The 20,166-nt window shown below is 45.3% G+C and overlaps 2 protein-coding genes across 7 annotated transcripts in view; both read left to right on the top strand.

Moving 5' to 3' along the window:
* Window positions 1-4,792, top strand: part of LOC142585148 (uncharacterized) — a 36,095-nt gene extending 31,303 nt beyond the window's left edge. For 5 of the 6 annotated variants that reach the window (XM_075695676.1, XM_075695673.1, XM_075695675.1 and 2 more), the window contains 2 exons: window positions 296-378; window positions 4,704-4,792. In XM_075695676.1, coding sequence (XP_075551791.1) covers window positions 296-378; window positions 4,704-4,713 — 93 coding nt within the window. In that variant the 3' untranslated portion in view covers window positions 4,714-4,792. Of the gene's footprint in view, window positions 1-295; window positions 380-4,703 lie in introns of those variants that run through there. The other variant, XR_012829042.1, reaches the window with a different exon arrangement.
* Window positions 4,793-4,824: 32 nt separating this feature from the next.
* LOC142585149 (uncharacterized) lies at window positions 4,825-17,855 on the top strand. Its single transcript, XM_075695678.1, has 4 exons — window positions 4,825-4,922; window positions 6,531-6,607; window positions 15,373-15,454; window positions 17,739-17,855. Exons 1-4 carry the CDS (start codon window positions 4,877-4,879, stop codon window positions 17,744-17,746), a joined length of 213 nt encoding a protein of 70 aa, XP_075551793.1. The 5' UTR covers window positions 4,825-4,876; the 3' UTR covers window positions 17,747-17,855.
* Window positions 17,856-20,166: the final 2,311 nt, after the last annotated feature.

The following is a 20,166-nucleotide window of genomic DNA, read 5'->3' as shown; positions in this document are numbered from 1 at the left end:
TTGGCTCTAAGGTGACATATAAGATAATACCATCTGCAACTGCGCCCATTTCTCCACACATTCGACCAGCATGAACATTTCGAACGAACATCTACTATAAGTCTTGTCAAGCCCTCCCATAACGGTGATTAGAAGGTGATAATAAAATTAGTAATGATGTTTCTAAAGAAGAGGCGCTTGCACATATCTGTATCCTAATAGCATCCCAACTCTTGTATGCCAGAGCAAATGCAGACAGCGACGCCTCATTCGTGTTATATCAATGAGCACGTTTTTTTTCCCGTCTTACATGCAGGATCGTATGTCCCCTGTTGTTCAGCACTGTGTTTCTGATCAAGTACAGTGCACCAGAGCCCCCGGTACCGCCGAGATTTCGATGTGAGTCAAATCTTTTGTGCTCCCACTTTAAAAGTTCTCCGGTTTCTTTTCATACATAATGCTACTCGGACATACAACTACACCTAAGTGAGCATGACTCACAGAAAATACATATCAGTGATGATTTAGCGGTAAATGCGAGAGACATGCTCTGACCTTTCGTCCCACCTCACTAAGGTACCAGATCCATGATTTAAACCTCGTTCATCCCGTTGCAAAACGTTGCTCAGGGGCTCACTCGACACACGTTCTGCTTCTTCGATGAGCGAAGTGCGAGTGATGGTGGTCTGGAGCTGATCCCCGTCAGTTGCAACGCTCCTAACGCTAACGCATTAAAACGGCCCGCGAAGGATAACACGGTCCTGAACAGGCTTATATCAATGGCTTAACTTTAGCTACCTATTTCTGCCCTGATTGTGCAACTGTCTCAACATTTCCCCTGCGTTTGAGATTCCATTGCTTCGTTTAATGCATGTTCCAACATTTTGTTGAACTGAAAATTGTTCCGAGTGCCTTAATGGTTTCGCCTGATTTCCCATATATTCAGGCGCATCCACACTGCAATGCTCATCATTGGCTTTCTGCGTGCTGTAAATTTTGCTAGTTCCTTCTGATTCCGGCCTAGTCATACGACGCATAAATGTTGTGGAAAGACAACAGCGAAAGTCGAAACGTTTCGAATATCACAAAAATAAAACAAATTTTACATGCTTCTAAATTTAGTAAATTTGGGAGTGAGGCACGCTTTGATAACATAGTAGCGGCTGCCCAAATCTACACCACCCCAGCGACGGCTCTCGGTGGATAACCGAAACCTCTTTGTTTTCGCTGGATACAAGCGCCGAAAGCAATTGCGGGAGCCGGAAGCACATCGTAGAAGCCATATTTCGGACCACACTTATTCATTCCGGTATATTAGGTCAAAAACAAGCATCGCTGACCGCAAGCCGTGTTAGAGGTAAAAATATTATGTTACTACTGGCTGAAGCTGGATGTCAAGTTGGATCTCTGTTATGCTGGTTTGCAACACAACGCGTGTCGGAGCCCGAATTTGTTTTGAAAAGTGAAAATAAATCATTCTAATAGAAAAGCTACCTTGCGTTTGCCTCATTGAAACGGACAACCATTTATATGCGTGCTTCTTTTGATCAGCAATCCCTATTTTTTGTTGATCACGTCGCATCATACCGTCTCCGCGCTGGAGGCCAGCTACGAATTTGTACTGTCGCGGCAGTGAAAGCTGATGCTGTTGCCCAGCAACGCCGTCTGCGTGCAATGCCCGAAGCTGTACACCCTTTTATCCTCAGTGAGGCGAAAATGCAATGCATTCACACTCCCGCAGAAAAATTCCCGTCATGAATTATTGAGAGCTAAGTTGACTAAGCAAAAAATATTTTGTCACTCACTACGGGGTGTTATGGTTTGCGTGTAACACCCCAGGCAAAAAGGATGCTCGAAAGACCCTGCTCAACCGAAACGGAGGATATAATCCTAATTTGCTATGGTTGTCTCGAGCTGCTGCTGTTATGGTTGGCGTATAACACCCCGGACAAAAAGAATGCTCAACCACCATGCCTCATCGAAATGGAGGATGGATTCATAATTTGTTATGGTTGTCTCGAGTGGTCGCTGGTCTGGCGGACGCCCCGCAGTGTTTACAGGCCCCTTTGTCTGTGTGCGTGATAACCCTTTCCACGGACTGTTTAACTTTCTGTGAGAACGCTTTCCGCGAACCAACGTCGCCTAGAAGAAAGGACCAGCCGCGTACGATCCCGGACCCGCGGGTTGCCACCAGCGGAGGCAAGCTTGTGAAAAGTCACCTTGGAAAGTGGGACCAGCCGCAAATCCACAACCAGACTCAGTGTCTATCACGTGACGTTGGCGTCAGCAAGATCCCGCCTGCGATAATAATAATATATGGGGTTTTACGTGCCAAAACCACTTTCTGATTATGAGGCACGCCGTAGTGGGGGACTCCGGAAATTTCGACCACCTGGGGTTCTTTAACGTGCACCTAAATCTAAGTACACGGGTGTTTTCGCATTTCACCCCCATCGAAATGCGGCCGCCGTGGATCCCGCCTGCGATGTTAGTGGGCCTATTTAAGGGGCCCCGCAATGTACTTTTTCACTTCATTCTCTTCTATTACATCCTTCACCAATCATTGAGTAAACAGTGCAAGTTACACACTAGAACTCGCCTCGTTCCTGCCTAGTCGCCATGGTCTACCGGACGCCTGCAGCCTGCCGACAACGCCACGCTACCCAATAGCAACGTCGGTCGAGGTAGAAGAACCAGGCGTCGCAACAGTGGGCACATGCGCTTGATGCCTTCACATATAAGGAGCGTGTCCCTTGCATCGAGCTCCTACATTTATATGCCGTTTCCTTGTAGAACTTCGGAGTAAAGTTCACTCGTGATACATTCGAACTACAAAGCAAAACTGGCGCCAGCTGGAGACTAATACAGGGTGTCCCATGGTCTCAAATTTGTGCAAATATTTAAAATGTGCAACTGCCCAGTAGATGCACCGAACCAAGGTAATGTTATTTGAGGTCGCGTGGTCAAATCCGCCTTTTTATTGCATTTCGCCTAATTGAATAATTAGGTAGCAGTAATTAATGAACTGGTAATATAGTATGTTCAGAGCTAATGTGACAAGGAGAAAATTGTACACCATCCGAAAATTATCTAGCCAACTTTCCTTTGCTTCCTATCTTGAAAGAAAGCCCGCGAAGGGCGAAAAAGTGCCAAAATACGTAAAATACCGAGGAGCTGTAGCCCATCGCACATGGTAAGACAAGCGCACATGTATTTTTCATTATCTTGTTATGGTAGCAACGATAGTTTTTTTATTACTGTGATATACACTGATGAGTTTGGTCATAATCTTAAACAGAATCTTGGCCAAAGCTAAATTTATACACAACCGTTGTTAGGTAAAAATTAAATTATGGGGTTTTACATGTCAAAACCACTTTCTGATTATGAGTCACGCCGCAGAGGGGAACTACGGAAATTTGGACCATATGAGGCTCTCTAACGTGCACCTAAATCAAAGTACACGGATGTTTTGGCATTTCACCCCCACCTAAATGCGGCCGCCGTGACCGGGATTCGATCCCGCGACCTCGTGCTTAGAAGCCGACACACCGTCGCTAGGCAGTTGAGTGACTTGAAATAGTGTGGCACTTGAAAGCAAACTCTTCTAGCACAAACTGAGTGAATCAATTTATGTCTGGTTTGGAATTCTCGACATTGAAGTCTCCAACGACGATCACAGTGTTTGTTAGTGTCATCCCGGCTAAAGCATACAGAGTGCGTTGTCATCAACTTCTCGATATCACACTCGGGCGTGCCTGGAAATATACACACAGTGAATAACACTATTCCTTCTTTCAATTATATCATACAGACATCACCCCAGTCGATGGCATTGTCCTCTTGCGAGTCTACGGTGCCTGGTTGTACATCATTTTGTCCTTTGCATATATGGCAATGCCTCCTGCTAGTGAATGCATGTGCTGTTCATAAACGATTACAGAATACCAATCGAGTTGAAACAATGCGTCTTGATTTATTTAATATTATTTATTATTATAATTGAAGCTTGGGTCGCTTCCGCCGCCGGTCGGCCCGGTATTGCACAATCTCCGAGCTCACGCTCACCTTTGTTCTTGTTGACGCACAAACACGAAAAATACATTAGAACTTGCAATTACTCATTTCATTTATTATTGCTATTATTAATATTAGGGGAGAGGGCTTGCAGCCTGTTTCACCTGCTGCCGCGAGTCGGCCCGGTATTTTACTACCTCCGGGATCGGCCCACATTTTTGCCCACGGACAGGACAGATACCTAGGAGGGCAGGAGGGGGAGCAGGGGTAGAGATAGAAGTCATTAAAAATACGACGGAACTTTTATTATAGAAATTCACTTAGCAAGAACGTGGAGAGAATTGAAGTAGGCGTAGAGGGGGGGGGGGTTAAGTGAGGTTGTCCTATCATGGCGGATCGTTTGAGAAAGGCGTACGAAAATTACATAGACGACCAGAAGGGAACCAAAACAAATGCACTAAAACAATGTCTCTGGACGTATCTGATAGTTCAGGCAGTCAGCGTTGCCGATGCGACGACTGAAAACTTGAACTCTTCTTATTTATTTCCTTGTGACACGTGCCGCAAGAACGCGTTTCAGTCGCTAGGTTCAATGTCACTTTGGGTATCTACGCTGGTCACGCCTTCATAAGTGCGCACAACTCTTGCAGTACAGACGTACGATGTGGATTACTTGGAGAGATCCGGTCCTGCCTTTTTTTTTTCAGAGCAAAATGACAAAAAAGAAACATTCCGTGCAAGCCTGTTTTGAGCCAGTGAAGCACCACAGGACTCCCCAAGCTGTCATTTACTACGGTCGTTCGAACGGGTGATACGACCAGTAGAATCTGCACGCTTCGATTCCTGCTTCGCCAGTTTCTCGGGTGCCACGAACGCCACTATGAAGCACTTGGCTTTGGTATTAGCTCTGACGCTGCTGTCAGCAGGTGAGTTCTAGTCACACGTTTGTGGCGGGCTGCCGTGAAAGCTTTTCAATACGAGACGTATTCGTCAATACTGATTCAACATGTGTTAGTGTAATTCAGCTAATTCTAAATCTTCGCAGATGTAAAGTTAATTTTCACTATATTGGAAATGAGTTTTCAATCCGTGTAGACGCTTTTCAAGCAACTGAGCCTGGTGTTGAACATGTGCCGCCATTTGCATAGTTGCATGTAATACGCTTTAAGCAAAGCAAGGCTTCCCAATACAAGGTGTTCCACGTAACTTGAGCCAAGATATTAAACATGAGAAGCACGTCGGAAGTGAGTTGAACCGAACGCATACTATTCGCACTGGCCTACAATAACTCAGGCAATTTATTGTTTTCCCCATAACTAATTAAGCTTAATTACCCAACTTTATAGTTATTGGCTGAGGACCCCACGTACGATACGCATGTTCATTGAGCACCTTCAGAAACCACCAATCGTGTTGTTCCCTGTACGATACGTCTCACTAGTCCATTTTTCGAGGTTGCAAAGAAAGCCGCGAAATTTGAAGAAAAAGAAACACGTGACGGAGCACCTGCGCAGTGGTATCGTGCTGCTCTCAAGCGTGCCGGGTGAACAAGCCCGGCTTCGTCGTGATTGGCGACCGGGAAGAGGCAGGCCGTTCTTTATCTCCTCGGCAGCGCTCAGCCAGCAGCATGCATTTGCGCCATCATCCGACGGGAGCCGACCTGGTTCACCGAGAGTACGCTGGAGAGCAGCACGATACCACTGCGCAAGCGCTCTGTCACGTGGCTTTTTTTTTTTTCATATTTAGCGGGCTTTGCTTGCAACGCGGAAAAAATGAGTACTTGAGACGTATCTTACAGGAAACAACGCGACCGGTGTTTCTGAAGGTGCTCTACTAGTCTGTGTATCGTACTTGGGGTCCTCAGCCAATAATTAAGAAGTTGGGTAATTAAACTTAATTATTGAGTCATGGTGAAAAAGAAATTGGCTGAATTACTATAGACTATTGCGATTAGTACGCGTTTGGTTCAATTGGCTACCGACGCGCCTTTCATTTTCGGATTATTGGCTCAATTTGCGTGCGACAACCCGTATACTACCTGCCTCGTGTGTTTATATGCTGTCACAAGAAATTCGAGGTACGAATTGACTGGAACAACACCGGTGATTTCAATACGAAAAGTTGTCATTGCCACTTTCTGTGTCTCCCCGTCCTGCTTTTCTGCTTCGGTTGAGAAAGCGAGAACAAAAATTGAGGTTACTATTGGGTCAGTACTGCCAAATGACTTCCGCCGTGTGGAAATCTGCGACATTTGTTTTCTCTCCATCTAGTAAAAAAAATATTTATTGTGCAACTACATCACGTGAAGACTAAGAAAGGTTCAATATATTCGTGACGTCGAATAAGTGAGGCAGTGAACGAGGGAAGAATGTTGAACAAGTAGGTAGGTATATGTCGCGTTTCGTAAAACCTCGAGAGACTGCAAATGTACACTAAGCGCCGTAGGGCAGATCTGGAAAGGCTTTCCGCGCACTTGCACATGGAACTGAGGGTTTTTTCAAAACGACGATATCCTAACCATGTGTTTGTTCCAGCCCTGTTCGCGGAGGCGCAGCGATTCCCCGGTGGAGGGGGAGGATTCCCACGGCCCGGTGGCGGGCGCAGATGTGGTGTAAGTGCTTTATCGTTTCTTCACACGACGTGAAGCTTTCATATTTCACTCTCCTAAGTGTCTGTATATGCGCGAATACGTGCATTACTGCAAGGATATTCTTTTACTCGCTGGGGTAGCCACGTGACTTGATAACTTTAGAATGAAATTAGATATAAACACGCAGAAATGTCCGTTTCGCGTAGATACGGTAAAAGCGACTGATGGAATACATTGTCCATGATACACTGTTTATGCTCTTCAGGTTGATAACTTCTAAACTGCCCACTGATGTATACAAGCGTTCACTTACAGCTTGCTACTATTTTGGTTGCGCAACTTTTAGTGAGACGTCTATGCCGCCGCGCTGTATAAAGGCGCTAATAACGTTAATAATTTGATGAACGTTTCTCAGTTTGGGCATTCGAAAGGTTACACTCAAAAATTTGCAACGTGGTTTGACGCAATGAAAGGCAATTCTTTGGGGAAACGCAATTTATTTCATGACTCCAGCCGGTATGGACGCTTAGCTTATGCAGTAAAGGCGCCGTCAGGTCTTTCAAATCGCGAAAGGCATCCACAAAATTGCCATTTTCTTTGATACATGATGCGTGGGCTAAGGATCCAAACAAACATTTCGCACTTCTTCGCGCGAACCTTCACAGGTTACTCCTGACTCTCATGGTGCTCACTCTGTATGGAAGGGAATGCATTGTTTCTTTTTTCTTTATCTTTTTTGCCAACAGCTATTTGAAAAAGGAGAAACATAGTGAAGTACGGTACGTCGTTATGGTAATAACGGCGTATGCGCTGCTTTTCGCATGTGCCACGGAGAGCTTCTCATTTTTAACATTATTGGTGCAAGCTGGCTGCAGTAGAATTCAGATTAAAGCTAACAAAATGTTAGCGCGATATACAACTACGCTTTTAAAGTCAATAACAGCGTCCTCTGAGTGGGGGCGCCATTAGCCAAAGGCATTACCGTCTTTTAGGATTTAATAAAGCATTAAAGCATGTTTTATTCTATATTAGAGACACGCTCTAAGAGAGAGAGAGAGAGAGAGAAAACAAGGATAGGAAAGGCAGGGAGGTCAACCAGAAACGCATCCGGTTTGCTACCCTACACTGGGGTTGGGGGAAAGGGGAATATAAAGAGGAAGAAAGGGAGAGAGTAAGCACTGAGTATGTGTGAGGGGGACACCATACACAAGAACACTATAACCTGTCTCTTAAGCCGGTGCACTTGAAGTACTGCACTAGTGCACGAATCGCTTTTCGAGCCAGTGACGGGTGTGGCAACGGTCCGAGTATCTTTGACTCGGTGAACGGTCTGGAGTCCAGTCGCCGTAAAGTTGCCCGCAGAGAGAGGCGTTGGACATCGTAGCGAGGGCAGGTACACAATAGGTGCTCGATGGTCTCCTCGCACACACAGGAGTTGCACATCGGGCTCTCGACCCTTCCCATACGGTAGGAGTATGCGTTCGTGAACACCACTCCCAGCCACAAGCAACACAAGGTTGTTTCGCCGCGGTAAAGGCTAGATGGCAGTTGTAGTAGCGTGGGGTCCAGTTTACGTAACCTGCAATTGAAGGCAGTTGAAATCCAGAGATCTTGTGACTTCTTCCGTGCAAGTAGGCGAAGTTGTCTGGCAGCATCCCACCTCGCCAAAGGTGTTGTACGCGTCTTAATATCTTCGTGGGCACACCGGGCAGCCTTGTCAGCTAAGTTATTGCCGACGATGTCACAGTGAGCAGGGATCCTTTGAAATATAATGTGGTGTCCTCTTTCCAGAGCATGGTGGTGCACTTCCCTGATGTCAGATATCATCTGCTCGTAAGTTCTGTGACGTAATGCAGACTTGATACTGTGAATGGGCTGCCTTAGAGTCACAAAATACGACACATTTCTCTGTTAACTCATCGGTGATGTACGTCATAGCGGCATGGAGAGCTGCAAGTTCTGCCGATGCAGATGTAGTCGTGTGCGACAATTTGAATTTAACTGTAACGTTCTTGGCTGGAACGACGAATGCGGCAGTTGAGCTGGTAGGTGAGGTTGAACCATCGGTATACATATGAATGTGGTCATGATACGTCTGGTGCAGTAATAGGAGCGTAAGTTGCTTCAGAGCCGGCGCTGGATGAGTGGACTTTCTTGTAATTCCAGGAATAGCAAAATTTACTTGAGGCTGTTGCAGGCACTAGAGGGGAGAGGAAGGCTTCGCCACCCGTGTAAAAGATGCCGGTATGCACTCTTGATGAGAGCTAATCACTCGTGAAAAGGTCGCTTGAGGTCTCTCGGCTGGTAGGGAGGCCAAATGATGGTCGGGGATCCTTGACAGATGGCGAATGTGCGCTCTGAGAGAATCGACAGCTACATGTGTCTGGATTATATGATCTACCGCGATGGCGATTGTTGCTGGCGTTGAGGTGCACCGAGGCATCCCTAAACACGTGCGTAGGCTTTGACCTTGTATGCTCTCCAAGGCGCGAAAGTTCGTCTTGCATGCATTTGACAACACTGGTAGGCTGTAACGTAGGAGTCCGAGAAACAAAACCCTGTACATCTGCAACATAGAATGGACTGGCGTACCCCAGTTTTTCCCGCAGAGAAATTTGAAGACCTGAGCAATGGCGACTAACTTCTTCAGATAGACGCAGTGAGGGCTCCACGAGAGGTTGCGGTCAATGATGACGCCCAGAAAGCGATGCGTCTTAACGTAGAATACAGCTTGACCATTGATGGAAACAGGATACAATGGCATTTGTTTGTGCGTACAACCAAGTAATGCGCACTTTTCAGTAGACACAATGAGGCCTTGTTCTCGGAGATAAGACGCCGTCATGGTTGCCGCCCGCTGAAGCCTGGCTCTAGGCTGAGGGTAAGTCACCGCAGAGGCCCAGATGCAAATGTCGTCGGCGTATATTGAGGCATGAACTGTCTGAGGTAGGCAATCCGCTAGTCCTACCAGGACGAGGTTGAACAAATTAGGGCTCAACACTCCACCCTGCGGCAAACCACGGCAGATGTAATGGTCTGAAGTTGGGCCGTCTTCGGTCTGTAAGAAAAAACGCCTTTCAGTCAAATAGTCCCGAATCCCTTTATATATCCGGCCACCAACTCCAACAGCCTCAAGTGAGTTCAGTATGGCCTCATGGGCCACGTTGTCGTATGCTCCTTTTATATCTAGAAAAAGCGCCGCAGATAGGCGCTTGAGGCTTTCTTTATATTGGACCCATGTTACGATGTCAATGACGTTATCGATGGACGTGCGACCTCGACGAAAGCCTGTCATGGCATCCGGATAGATGTTGAATCGTTCTAGACACCATTCTAAGTGAGCAAGAATCATTCTTTCCATCACTTTCCCGACGCAGCTCGAAAGCGCAATCGGACGATATGATGAGAGTTCATGCGGAGACTTTCCAGGTTTCAGAATGGGGATCAAGCGGCTCGATTTCCATTGTTTAGGAAGGACGCCGTTCTGCCAAGACTTATTGTAGTAGTTGAGCAGCTCATCACGTGCGTCATGTCCAAGGTGTCATAGGGAAGCATACGTGATGCCATCAGGTCCTGGTGACGAAGAACGCCTGCAGGTCGCCAACGCAGCATCGAGCTCTTCGAGTGAAAATAGCAGGTTCATTTCTGGTACACGTGCCTCAGGGATGTAATTCAATGCTGCGTCAGTAATGATGGCCACGGACCCAGCAACCCGTGCACAGAACTCTTCAGCCACTTGAAGTTCCGAGCAGAGTTGGTAGAGGGCCAGAGCAGCGAAGGGCTTCCTTTGTTGCGGAGATGAGCGAAGACCCCTTACCGTTCTCCATATGTGCGAGAGCGAGTTTCGGGGATCAAGCGACTGACAGAACTTTCGATCGCTTACCTTGCAATTTATCCATGCGACGTTGGACTTTCTTTTGCATGCGTCGTGAACCCCTCAGATGCAAGACGGACTTCATGCGGCGATACCTCCTCTCCACCTGTCGGCGTGCCGCACGCAGCATCTCCAGTTCTATGTCCAAGTCTATTCGCCTTGCTGACCTTATAAGCGAGCAGATGGATGTTTTTAATGCCTCTGCAATTGCTTCTTCGATAGTGTGTGAAAGGCCTTCCCGACATGTGTCATCCATATCGTTCTTAACCTTTGACCAATCAACTGTACGCAAGACAGTAGAGGAGCGTTGCTCAACTCGTCTAATCTTTGTGTGTTGGAATATGGTCGCTTCCATGTGTTTCTATGTCCGTAAACCATTGGACGCTCGAGGCAAAGCGCCGTGACACCAAAGTTAAGGTCAAGCAGCTACTATAGGTCGTGCCTCGCAGAAATGTAGGGCTGCCGTCATTCACACAGCACAAATCATGGTCGGCAGCAAAGGAGGCGAGACTCCTGCCTTTGGAGTCAATTTGAGTGCTTCCCCATACCTGGGGATGCGCGTTGAAGTCACCTGTGATAACCCAGGGGCCATTGTTCATTAGTGATATATTCTTAAGTCGTTCGCCGTCAAGGTGACCCGCTGGGGCTATGTAGGCTCCAATTAGTGTAAATGACACATTCTTCTTTTGGACATTTAGGCATACATATTGGTTGTTGTCATGAGGCTCTACCACGTTAGCGACATATGTTAAGTCCGTGCGGATGTAGATGATCACTTTCGTGCGCGCACCGCATGTGGACGAGACGAAAGATTCATAACCTGACAGTCTGAGTGGAGTTGATGTGATATATTTGGCTCGCAAATGACCAGTATGGGGAAGCGATTTGTAAAAATGAATTGGCGAAAGTCTGATATCCGGTTCCTTAGACCCCTGGCATCCCACTCAAAGATCGACGCCTTTTTAAGTTCAGTGCGGAAGGAGACTATTGGTAGAGCCATGATGCTTAAACGATGCTAGCAAGCACTGGATTTAGTGCATCCAGTATTTGCAGAGCGCTTCGAGCTGCTGGTGTTTGCAGCTTGTTCAGTATAATGCACATTGTATTAATTAGCGATTGTAGCATATCAGCCACCTGCCTGTCTTGGTCGCACAAATCACCGACAGTAGACGTCGGGGGTTGTCGAGCGAAAGTTTGCTGTGATTGTGTTGGTGAATGTTTTTTCGGTAGAGCCGGCCAGGATTCGGCAGATGTGGGCTTCTCAGTAGACTTGCTCTTCGCGCTCCTTGCCACATTGTCTGGCCTGGGCGGTGGAGGAGGAGGTGGTGTTGTAGGAAGTGGCATGCGCCTTCCTTAAGGAGCGCCAGCGACGTGAACGTCGCTTCCTGATTTTATCGGCGGCTTCGCGATGAGATGAATGATCTCTTGCCATCTCTTTCAAGATGCCCATTTCCTTCTTAATATGTGGGCATTTCTTCGATGAAGCTTCATGTGATCCTCCGCAGTTTGAACACTTCATTACAGTCGTGCCACATTTATCTGTAGCATAGGGCTCTCCGCAGCGGGGGCATGCTGCCTGATTTTCGCCGACGCTGCTCACGTGTCCCAGTTTCATGCAGTTGCGGCACTGAAGAGGTTTTGCAATGAAAGGCCGCCCTGCATGTCTGAAGTGTCCCACCTTAACATGCGAGGGTATAATTTATCCTTGAATGCTATTTGCACGCAGCGTGAACTGCCTAGCCGCTTACATCAACGATGACCTCATCATTGGCTGACTTGATAAGAATCGGCAAATCGTTATTAAGGATGGCGACATCTACGGCATAGATAACGCTGGTGACTACGCCAGATCCCAGAGGGATGTAAGAGTACACCTGAATGCTGTCGAGGTCCGTTACGCTGCCTAGAGTGGTCAAAGCAGCCGCATGCTGGACATCAACCGCCAGTAGATTTTTTCGAGTGTTCACTCGAATGTCCGATATTTCATTTGGCACCAGGGCTTCCAGTGACATCGACACAGATTGCCTGTTAAGTAGCTTCATGTTTACGGTGGGAAACAGGGGCACAAATATGATGGTATTGGCGTCCGGCCTCTGCGTCTGTCTCACTGTTTGCGTGCTTGACGATGAGGACGTCCTGGTGTTCCTTCTCTTCGCTCTGCGGCTCTGAACAAGCTGGAAGTCGTCATCGGAAGTGTCCTCACTGCTGAGAGAGTAGACATGGGTGTCCTCGCTGTCGGTGTCGCTCTGCTGACCGACCAGCTTCCTGGAGGTGGCCGCTTCTGACGCCGCCGTCGCCGGCAGACGTGCAGGGTCGTCCACTTCCATCACGACCGAGCAGGGAGCAAGGACTAGTGGATGAATTTAGGTTTTCACAGAAATTAACCGGATCTAGAAAGAACAGCGCTGCATCAAAAGACACTTCGTCGTCGTCCACGCTGTAACATGCACCATTGCAATACCAGGCGTGATACGCTTAAACTGTGAAGTAATAGTCGCCATATGAGCAGCTGTTAGCTCAATAATTGTGTATCTACAGCAAGCCATGTAAATGCTTTAACGGTATGTTAGAGAAAAAAAAAACACTGGAATATAATTTTTCTTTTCACACTCATTAGCTAGAATACGAGTATAGTAAATCCTGATTCTAAAGGTACAGCTACCTTAATACCATTGTTTGGAAAGATCAATCTAGAAACAGGACAAAGAGTCGGACGCAAGGGTAACACTTGCAAAAGCGCACACGCGCCGCCACACATTCAACGCCACTTGGAAGGGTACCACTCAACCGCGCTTGAAGTGCGACGATTGCGAGCGCAGATATAACTATGCACTAAGTTTGCGCTCGCGGTCGTAGCTCGAATGCGCAGATCACTGTTGCAGCTTTACCTGAGAAATTGTCACAACCACCCGCTGCAAGCTATCTCCTCCCTCCCCTCTTCCTGGGAAAGAATAAACGAAAAAAATTGGCTCAGGATCTTGACAGTGCATTTTCGATCAAGAAGATGCTGACGTTTTTCTACTGAAGCCATGGAAATCTACAGAGTGTCCCACGTAACTCGAGTCATACGTTAAAAATATGCAAATGCCACGTAACTGGAGAAAACCAAGGTGATGTTGTTTGCTGTCGCTTGGAGGCACTCATAACAGCTTTTCATTCCGCCTAATGAGATAACGAGTCTTAATTATTTATTCAACTTCTCAAATATTATAGTTAGACGACAAGTGTAAATGAGAAAATTGTAGAGCAACATCGGGAACTCCCGATACAGATTCCTGTTGCTGAGTATGTGCTATATAAATGTGTTTCTCCGAGCGTGAAACTAGCCAGCGAATACACACAAAGTGCCTCGGGCTGCCAATCGCGCGGCAATTTTGCGTGTATTTGCGGGCTTCTTTAACGCTAGGAAAAACTTCTATGTAGCACGTATTGAGCAACAGAAAGCTGTATCGGGAGTTTTTCACGTTGCTGTACAATTTTCTCAATGACACTTCTCATTTAATTATAAAATGTGAGAAGTTTATGAATTAAGACTAATTATTAAGTCGGAATGAAAAAAAATAATAATCTGAATATCTCCAAGTGACGGCAAACACAGTCACTTTGGTTCTGTCCAGCTACGTGGCATCTGAATATTTCTAATGTGTGGCTCAAGTTAGCTGGGACACCCTGTAGTAGCTGGTAGAGCCACCCCGAATAACGCACCTGGGTCACGGAGCGTTACTGTTGTGTGCCACTACCATTTGTGATGATTTTAAGCTAACTAAATGATCTATATGATAATGTACAGGTATTGAACGCATGCTTATCGTTAATACGTTTCCCCCTACAGCGTAGTGAAGGCGACGTTCAGCGCCACGTAAGGACGTTGAATGGCTCAAACGACTGCCATTGACACAGCGTCCGGCCGTAGTAGCATGCATTAGTTATTGCAGATTACGCCCCATATCTTATGCACCCACTGCGCTTCTTACAAAAAAAAAACTCTAGGATAACTATTCATAGTTTTTTTCAAGATAGTAAAAAATACTTTCACGCGAACTCTACTACCGTCATGATGAACAAGTAAAAAAATTGTTCTAATATGCTGAACCTTTCAATAGAGATGTATATTAGATAACCCACTTTGAAATGGTTGATTACTTTCTCTAAGACCACCCATGAAATTATATTACCTTTAGTCTCTTTTTCTCCTAACACTTTAGAAGCACCGATGTTAAAAACTTCACGAACAGAAACATTAATACCCCCATCCCGTGTTCAGGCCCTCTTATTACAGTGGTTGGAGCATGATAATCAAAACTGAGAGCTGGGAGAGTTTGTGTGGTTCTATCTCAACGAAAAAGTGCGCGAAAAAGGTAGACGAGAAAGAGAGAAAGGATAAACACGGGCGCCCGTGTTGGTCGTTTCTCTCTTTCTCGCCTACCTTTCTCGCGCACTTTTTCGTTAAAATGGCATTATCATCAAACCCGTTAAGGTTTCACCAAGGGACACTCGGCTGGAGACCTCTGCGCTCTAACAATATTCTAATTCCAGTATGTCAGTGAGCGCGTATACGCGGAGTCATTTAACGAGCTCAAAATTACAATAAAGCGTATATACTAGTCGACGTCTGAATGATGCTTAATCTCCAAGGTAAAAATAAATTAATATATAGATTTTTACGCGCCGAAACTACTTTCTCATCATGAGGCACGCCGTAGTGGGGGACTCCGGAAATTTGGTCCACTTGGACTTATTTAACGTGCACCTAAATTCAAGTACACGGCTGTTTTCGCATTTCGCCTCCACCGAAATGCCGCCGCCGTGGCCAAGATTCGATCCCGCGACTTTGTGCTTAGCATCCCAACACCATAGCCACTAAGCAACCACGACAGGTAATCGCCGAGATATGTTCTTGTTCTCAATGCAGGGCCGTGTGTGCCGTCCTGGTCAGCGCTGCGTTCCCCAACAAGTACAGTGCTTCAGAGCCCCCTGTCCACCCATCTATCGATGTGAGTAGAAAAGGAAACCGCATGCTTGTGTGTTTCCAATGTAAGAGCTCACATACCCTCTGAAACATATCAGCTAAGGTAGCAAGCCCTGCATACAGCAGGGCTAACGTCTTTAGATTCCACTAAGCTCTTTGTGTCTAGAGATCTCTCTAAGTGTTCTTGATTTTTTTTCATGCGCACTGTTGTGCATCATAGCAACTACCCAATCTTGATCAAGAAAACTGCACAGAAAACCATTGAATATAATTTTCAAGACAGCAAATAGCCGAACGCTTCTAGAAAGTTATAGGCTTTATTAAAGCAATAATGCACTTGAAGGCGTGCATTCGCCGCAGTGAGAACATTTAGCTAGCACTTGCTTAATTGCGTTATTCCGTAGGTAACAAAACCATTAATTAGGACATTTGTAGTCACATGATAGCTGGCTACACCTATAAGCGACTTATTCGTGTCTGCTGTCACCAGCGGCGCAAGCGCCAGCGTGGAAGGTGGTTCACCCGCTGCCGGAACTGTCTCCCGCAGCCACCGCAGAGGGAGAGGACGACGGGGGCAGAGGAGGGCTCTCCCTCACGAGCTCTCCCACCACCAAAGCCAACGAAAGCACTAGCCCGAGGGCATGTTCCTCTCAAAGAGCTATTATAGGAGGCGTTCACCGACGAAAACGCCCTACAACTACGTGACGTGAGGGCAACTGGCGCCTTTTTATTGGTGGTAAAAGTCCGACTGCCACTGACCACCAATCACTGACCACGAAAATGGGCGAAAGAGCTAAACAAAGCCATTCGTTTCAAAAGGGAAGGACATCACAAGGAAAGCACCCCAGTAAAAGGCCTCGTAGGGTTGGCGAATACTCGTATCGCCACATCAATCCTTTCCAATACTCCTTGCCATTATAATATAACTCGGCGCGAGCGAGACAGGTGTGTTCTAGACTAATGAGAAAACATTAAAAAAAACTAATAGCAGTATCAAGTTACTAATAACTTACTTCGAAAGTGAGCTTGGATTGTTGTCCTGTTACCAATTATATTACGAAAATGTGTACTAATGTGGACGGTGGGACGCATGCATATGAAGAAATAGGTAATATTAATTTGACGGTTTGACTCTTTAGTGAAAACTAGGACTACTATTTCTTGTAATTTTCTGGCTCTTGGGATGAAATGCAAGATGGGACGTATGTGCTCCCATCAAATTTAAACGTCATCCCTTTGGGACCTTGGCAATGGAACGTCCGGCTTTCAGATAATAGTGATGGATTAGACTCAAAGAAAGGGAATCATGTAAATTGAGCCTGCCTTTTTGTAAAACAGCGACCCAAAATATTGTGGGTTTATGAAGGTTAGAGTTCTGAGCCATGATTTGGTACCGATGCCTTATCCGATGCTATTCATTTTCGCGCTTCGTAATTTTTCAGAGCGACTTTCCGCTCGCGTTACAAATGGGATGAGCCGGCCATGAACGGTGGACGATGGGTGTGCCAAAGAGTCGAGTGGAAGGCATCGCTACAAAATCGTGGCTGACAAATCACAGTGGAATAGAACAGTCAAAGAATGATTTCGTTACAAACAATGAAAGCAGTCATGTACTATTGTTTGAAAATGCTTCATAGCTTCATAGATCCTCCATTAGCTTAGAAGAAGATATACGACTTCTACAACTAAAATGTGAACTCTCTGTAGTGCGAAAACTACAACTGGGCATAATCACTTTCTATTATATGTGTTTAACCATGCTATTCGTCGAGAGGCATTCTTAAAATTTTTTAGCGTTCAAATCGGGAAATACCTTTCCAGGGACTCCGCCAATAATGATCATAAAATAGAGCAAGGCTATATTTCATGGCAATAAATGAAAACTAATTTTATCCAATGTGTGTAAGCTGTGAAAATGGAGACAAAGCTCGCCCGTCAAATGAGCGTTATTCCCTTCCGATAAAATAATTTCCTTTTCATTAGAATGCTTTTCTTTTAATTTCGTCACTGCGTACACTGCGGTTTCAGAAACTTCAACACAGCTGCCTTGAAGCACTGTTCGGCGCCATATTGATACTTTGTCGACACAGTGCATCCAGGGTAACAGCATTAAACATTTTCGAGCTACCTAGTTACAATTGCCGAAATTTTCAATATCACAAACTAAACCGATCAATGACGCCACTAAGTATAATAAAGTGGGCACTAAATTTCTTCGTAGAAAAATTCATATCACAGTATTAAATCGACAGCAAGTCTTACGATAACCTGTTTTTGTGATAAAAGTACATCATTTTGTTTTGGTACAGGTGTCTGAAACCGAGTTTCCAGCAAGGAAAAACACACTGGATGAACGAAGTTGAAGAAATCTGTAAGTTCTTTCAATAAAAGCACGTGCGTGCAGAAAGAGTTTGGGTGACCTTATACCTCAACGTTCTCATATGTCATACAACTTGGTGTTGATCTTACACTATTAGCCCAATAAAACATCTACTCAAAACCTTCTTAAAATATTCTGTAGCTGCAATTCAGCTCCACAGAAATTACGAAAGAAATCATGCATAAAAGTGCCCAGCAGTCACTTTCTTAAATTATATATTGCGCGAAAAGGCGGAGATAAAGGGCATAAATGAAAAATATATATATATATATATGTATACACATAGCTGGGCATGAGTATACTGATCATGCGCAGTCGCTACTTTTTGCAAGAAAGGGAGACAGTAGGATGAAAGATCGTTAACACTAGGCAAGATGATCATCGAGTACAGCCCCGAATTATGCAAGTGCCCATGACAGATGGACGTAGCTAAGGCCACGAGTCAATATCTTGAGACACAAAGCCTGGAGGTATTGGCATGCTCGTTCGTGTTCTGGCGATCACTGCAAGTTCATTGTCTATATGATGGAGAGTTAACACAAATTGCAGCAAGCACCAACCATATGTGAGAAAATGTTTGATGTCTCTTGCTGTGGAAAGACCACGTTATATTTCAACATTGTCGCTGTTGTGACAGCCGTGGAGGAGCAAAATAAAAGATGCGTTTGGTACAAAGCATATACAGGTGGCACAAAATTAATAGAAGAGGCGACTGCGTCAATGTGATAAGGTAGCCTCAGGACCTTGCTACTTTCGCATTGGGCTTAACACCGGAGAGATAGGAGTTGCCCAATTGAGGACCCCTTTTCCCAAAACATTTCTTGCGTAGCGGCCTACGGAATGGGCAAGGCTGCGTTGATCTCCTTGCTATCCCGCCAGTCGATCGCTATCACGAGGAACTGGAGCCTAAACACAGGCCAATGACGATATGCTCTTACATCCGCTTCAGTTACTTAATAACCGCGTGCACTTAAGGCCTATAAATTTGAATATATTTTCTGGAAACACTGCGCGAATACTTAAATAGCATTGGAGAAATCGTCATAATTACCACCATAATTGATTACAGCTATTGAGTTCCTAAATATGATGCCAATTATATCCCGAAAAAGACTGAAATATTTTAACAAGTTGATGCAATGGCTAATATGAAGTGCAGGGCTGGGTAGTACACCTCTTACTATAGTATATCCCTACTGAATTGGCTTATGTGATCATTTTTCATTATCAAAGAATGACGGTAACATTCAAGGCTATATTTGCGTTTTTTTCCTTGTAGCGATCGCTGAGAACTTGCATATGCATGTCAAAGGCAAAATTTTCTAATTAGACAAGTTACGAATCGATACGACAAAATTGGGTTAAAATTAGGAGAAAAAAAAGTATCCTGCTGACTGCAGGAAGCCTAATCTTGATTTATGACTTGATGGTTTGTACAGACGTTGCAGTATATCAGTGGCTTAAAAAAATTTAAGCCCCAAGTTTACAAATATATATCTGTGCGCCAAGAACAGGTATTGTAGATCTGTAAAATATATTTGCAAGTGTATCCTAAGTGGACAAATGAGATTAACGAATATTCAGCTTACCTGAAGTTATTACAATGATTACGAGACTTTGAAAAATTCCGACTCACAAACTAGTGGTGTACAACGGAGTATACTACACCTATTCTGTTAACTTTAAATGTCTCAGTAGCTGTCTTTCCATGTCTCGGGACAAGATTGCTTTAAGAACATAAGTTGCCGCTAGTGCCGCCCCTGCCGACAATGAGGATATAGAAATTGTAATTATGTGGTTTTACGTGCCAAAACCACTTTCTGATTATGAGGCACGCCGTAGTGGAAGACTCCGGAAATTTCAACCACCTGGCGTTCTTTAACGTGCACCTAAATATAAGTACACGGGTGTTTTCGCATTTCGCCCCCATTGATATGCGGCCGCCGTGGCCGGGATTCGATCCCGCGACCTCGTGCTCAGCAGCCCAACACCATAGCCACTAAGCAGAGGATAGAGAAATATTGAAGGACAATATGGAGATGTATACAAAAATGCTGTAATGCAAAACGTGAACGGTATACCTCATTAAACCCAGCAGACTACGTAACTATTTGTCACCACCCCGTTTAAAGGGGAATGCCAATAAACCTTCATCATCATGAAGACAAGAAGCAGCCACCAAGATAAGTTAATAATGAAGGGGAAGTGTAATGCAGCTGTAATAAAAAAGACAATTTTGGGGATATAATAAATGTGAGGTGGGGCAAGGAATTTGGAAATGAGTAATGGTGCCAGTACTAACGTTTGTCAGTAACTATTCGTGCTTAAAAGCAGATATCGTCACGGTGCCGGAAGTT

The sequence above is a fragment of the Dermacentor variabilis genome, chromosome 6, assembly GCF_050947875.1.
Source record: "Dermacentor variabilis isolate Ectoservices chromosome 6, ASM5094787v1, whole genome shotgun sequence".
NCBI classification, from domain to species: domain Eukaryota; kingdom Metazoa; phylum Arthropoda; class Arachnida; order Ixodida; family Ixodidae; genus Dermacentor; species Dermacentor variabilis.
This window is presented reverse-complemented; position numbering and strand designations above follow the sequence as displayed.

What these genes read in the sequence shown, in the direction of transcription:
- LOC142585149 (XM_075695678.1), top strand. Translation starts at nt 4,877, where the DNA reads ATGAAGCACTTGGCTTTGGTATTAGCTCTGACGCTGCTGTCAGCAG. An exon ending in TCTGACGCTGCTGTCAGCAG is followed by an intron (nt 4,923 to 6,530) that starts GTGAGTTCTAGT and finishes TGTTTGTTCCAG; the next exon opens with CCCTGTTCGCGGAGGCGCAG. An exon ending in GTGGCGGGCGCAGATGTGGT is followed by an intron (nt 6,608 to 15,372) that starts GTAAGTGCTTTA and finishes TTCTCAATGCAG; the next exon opens with GGCCGTGTGTGCCGTCCTGG.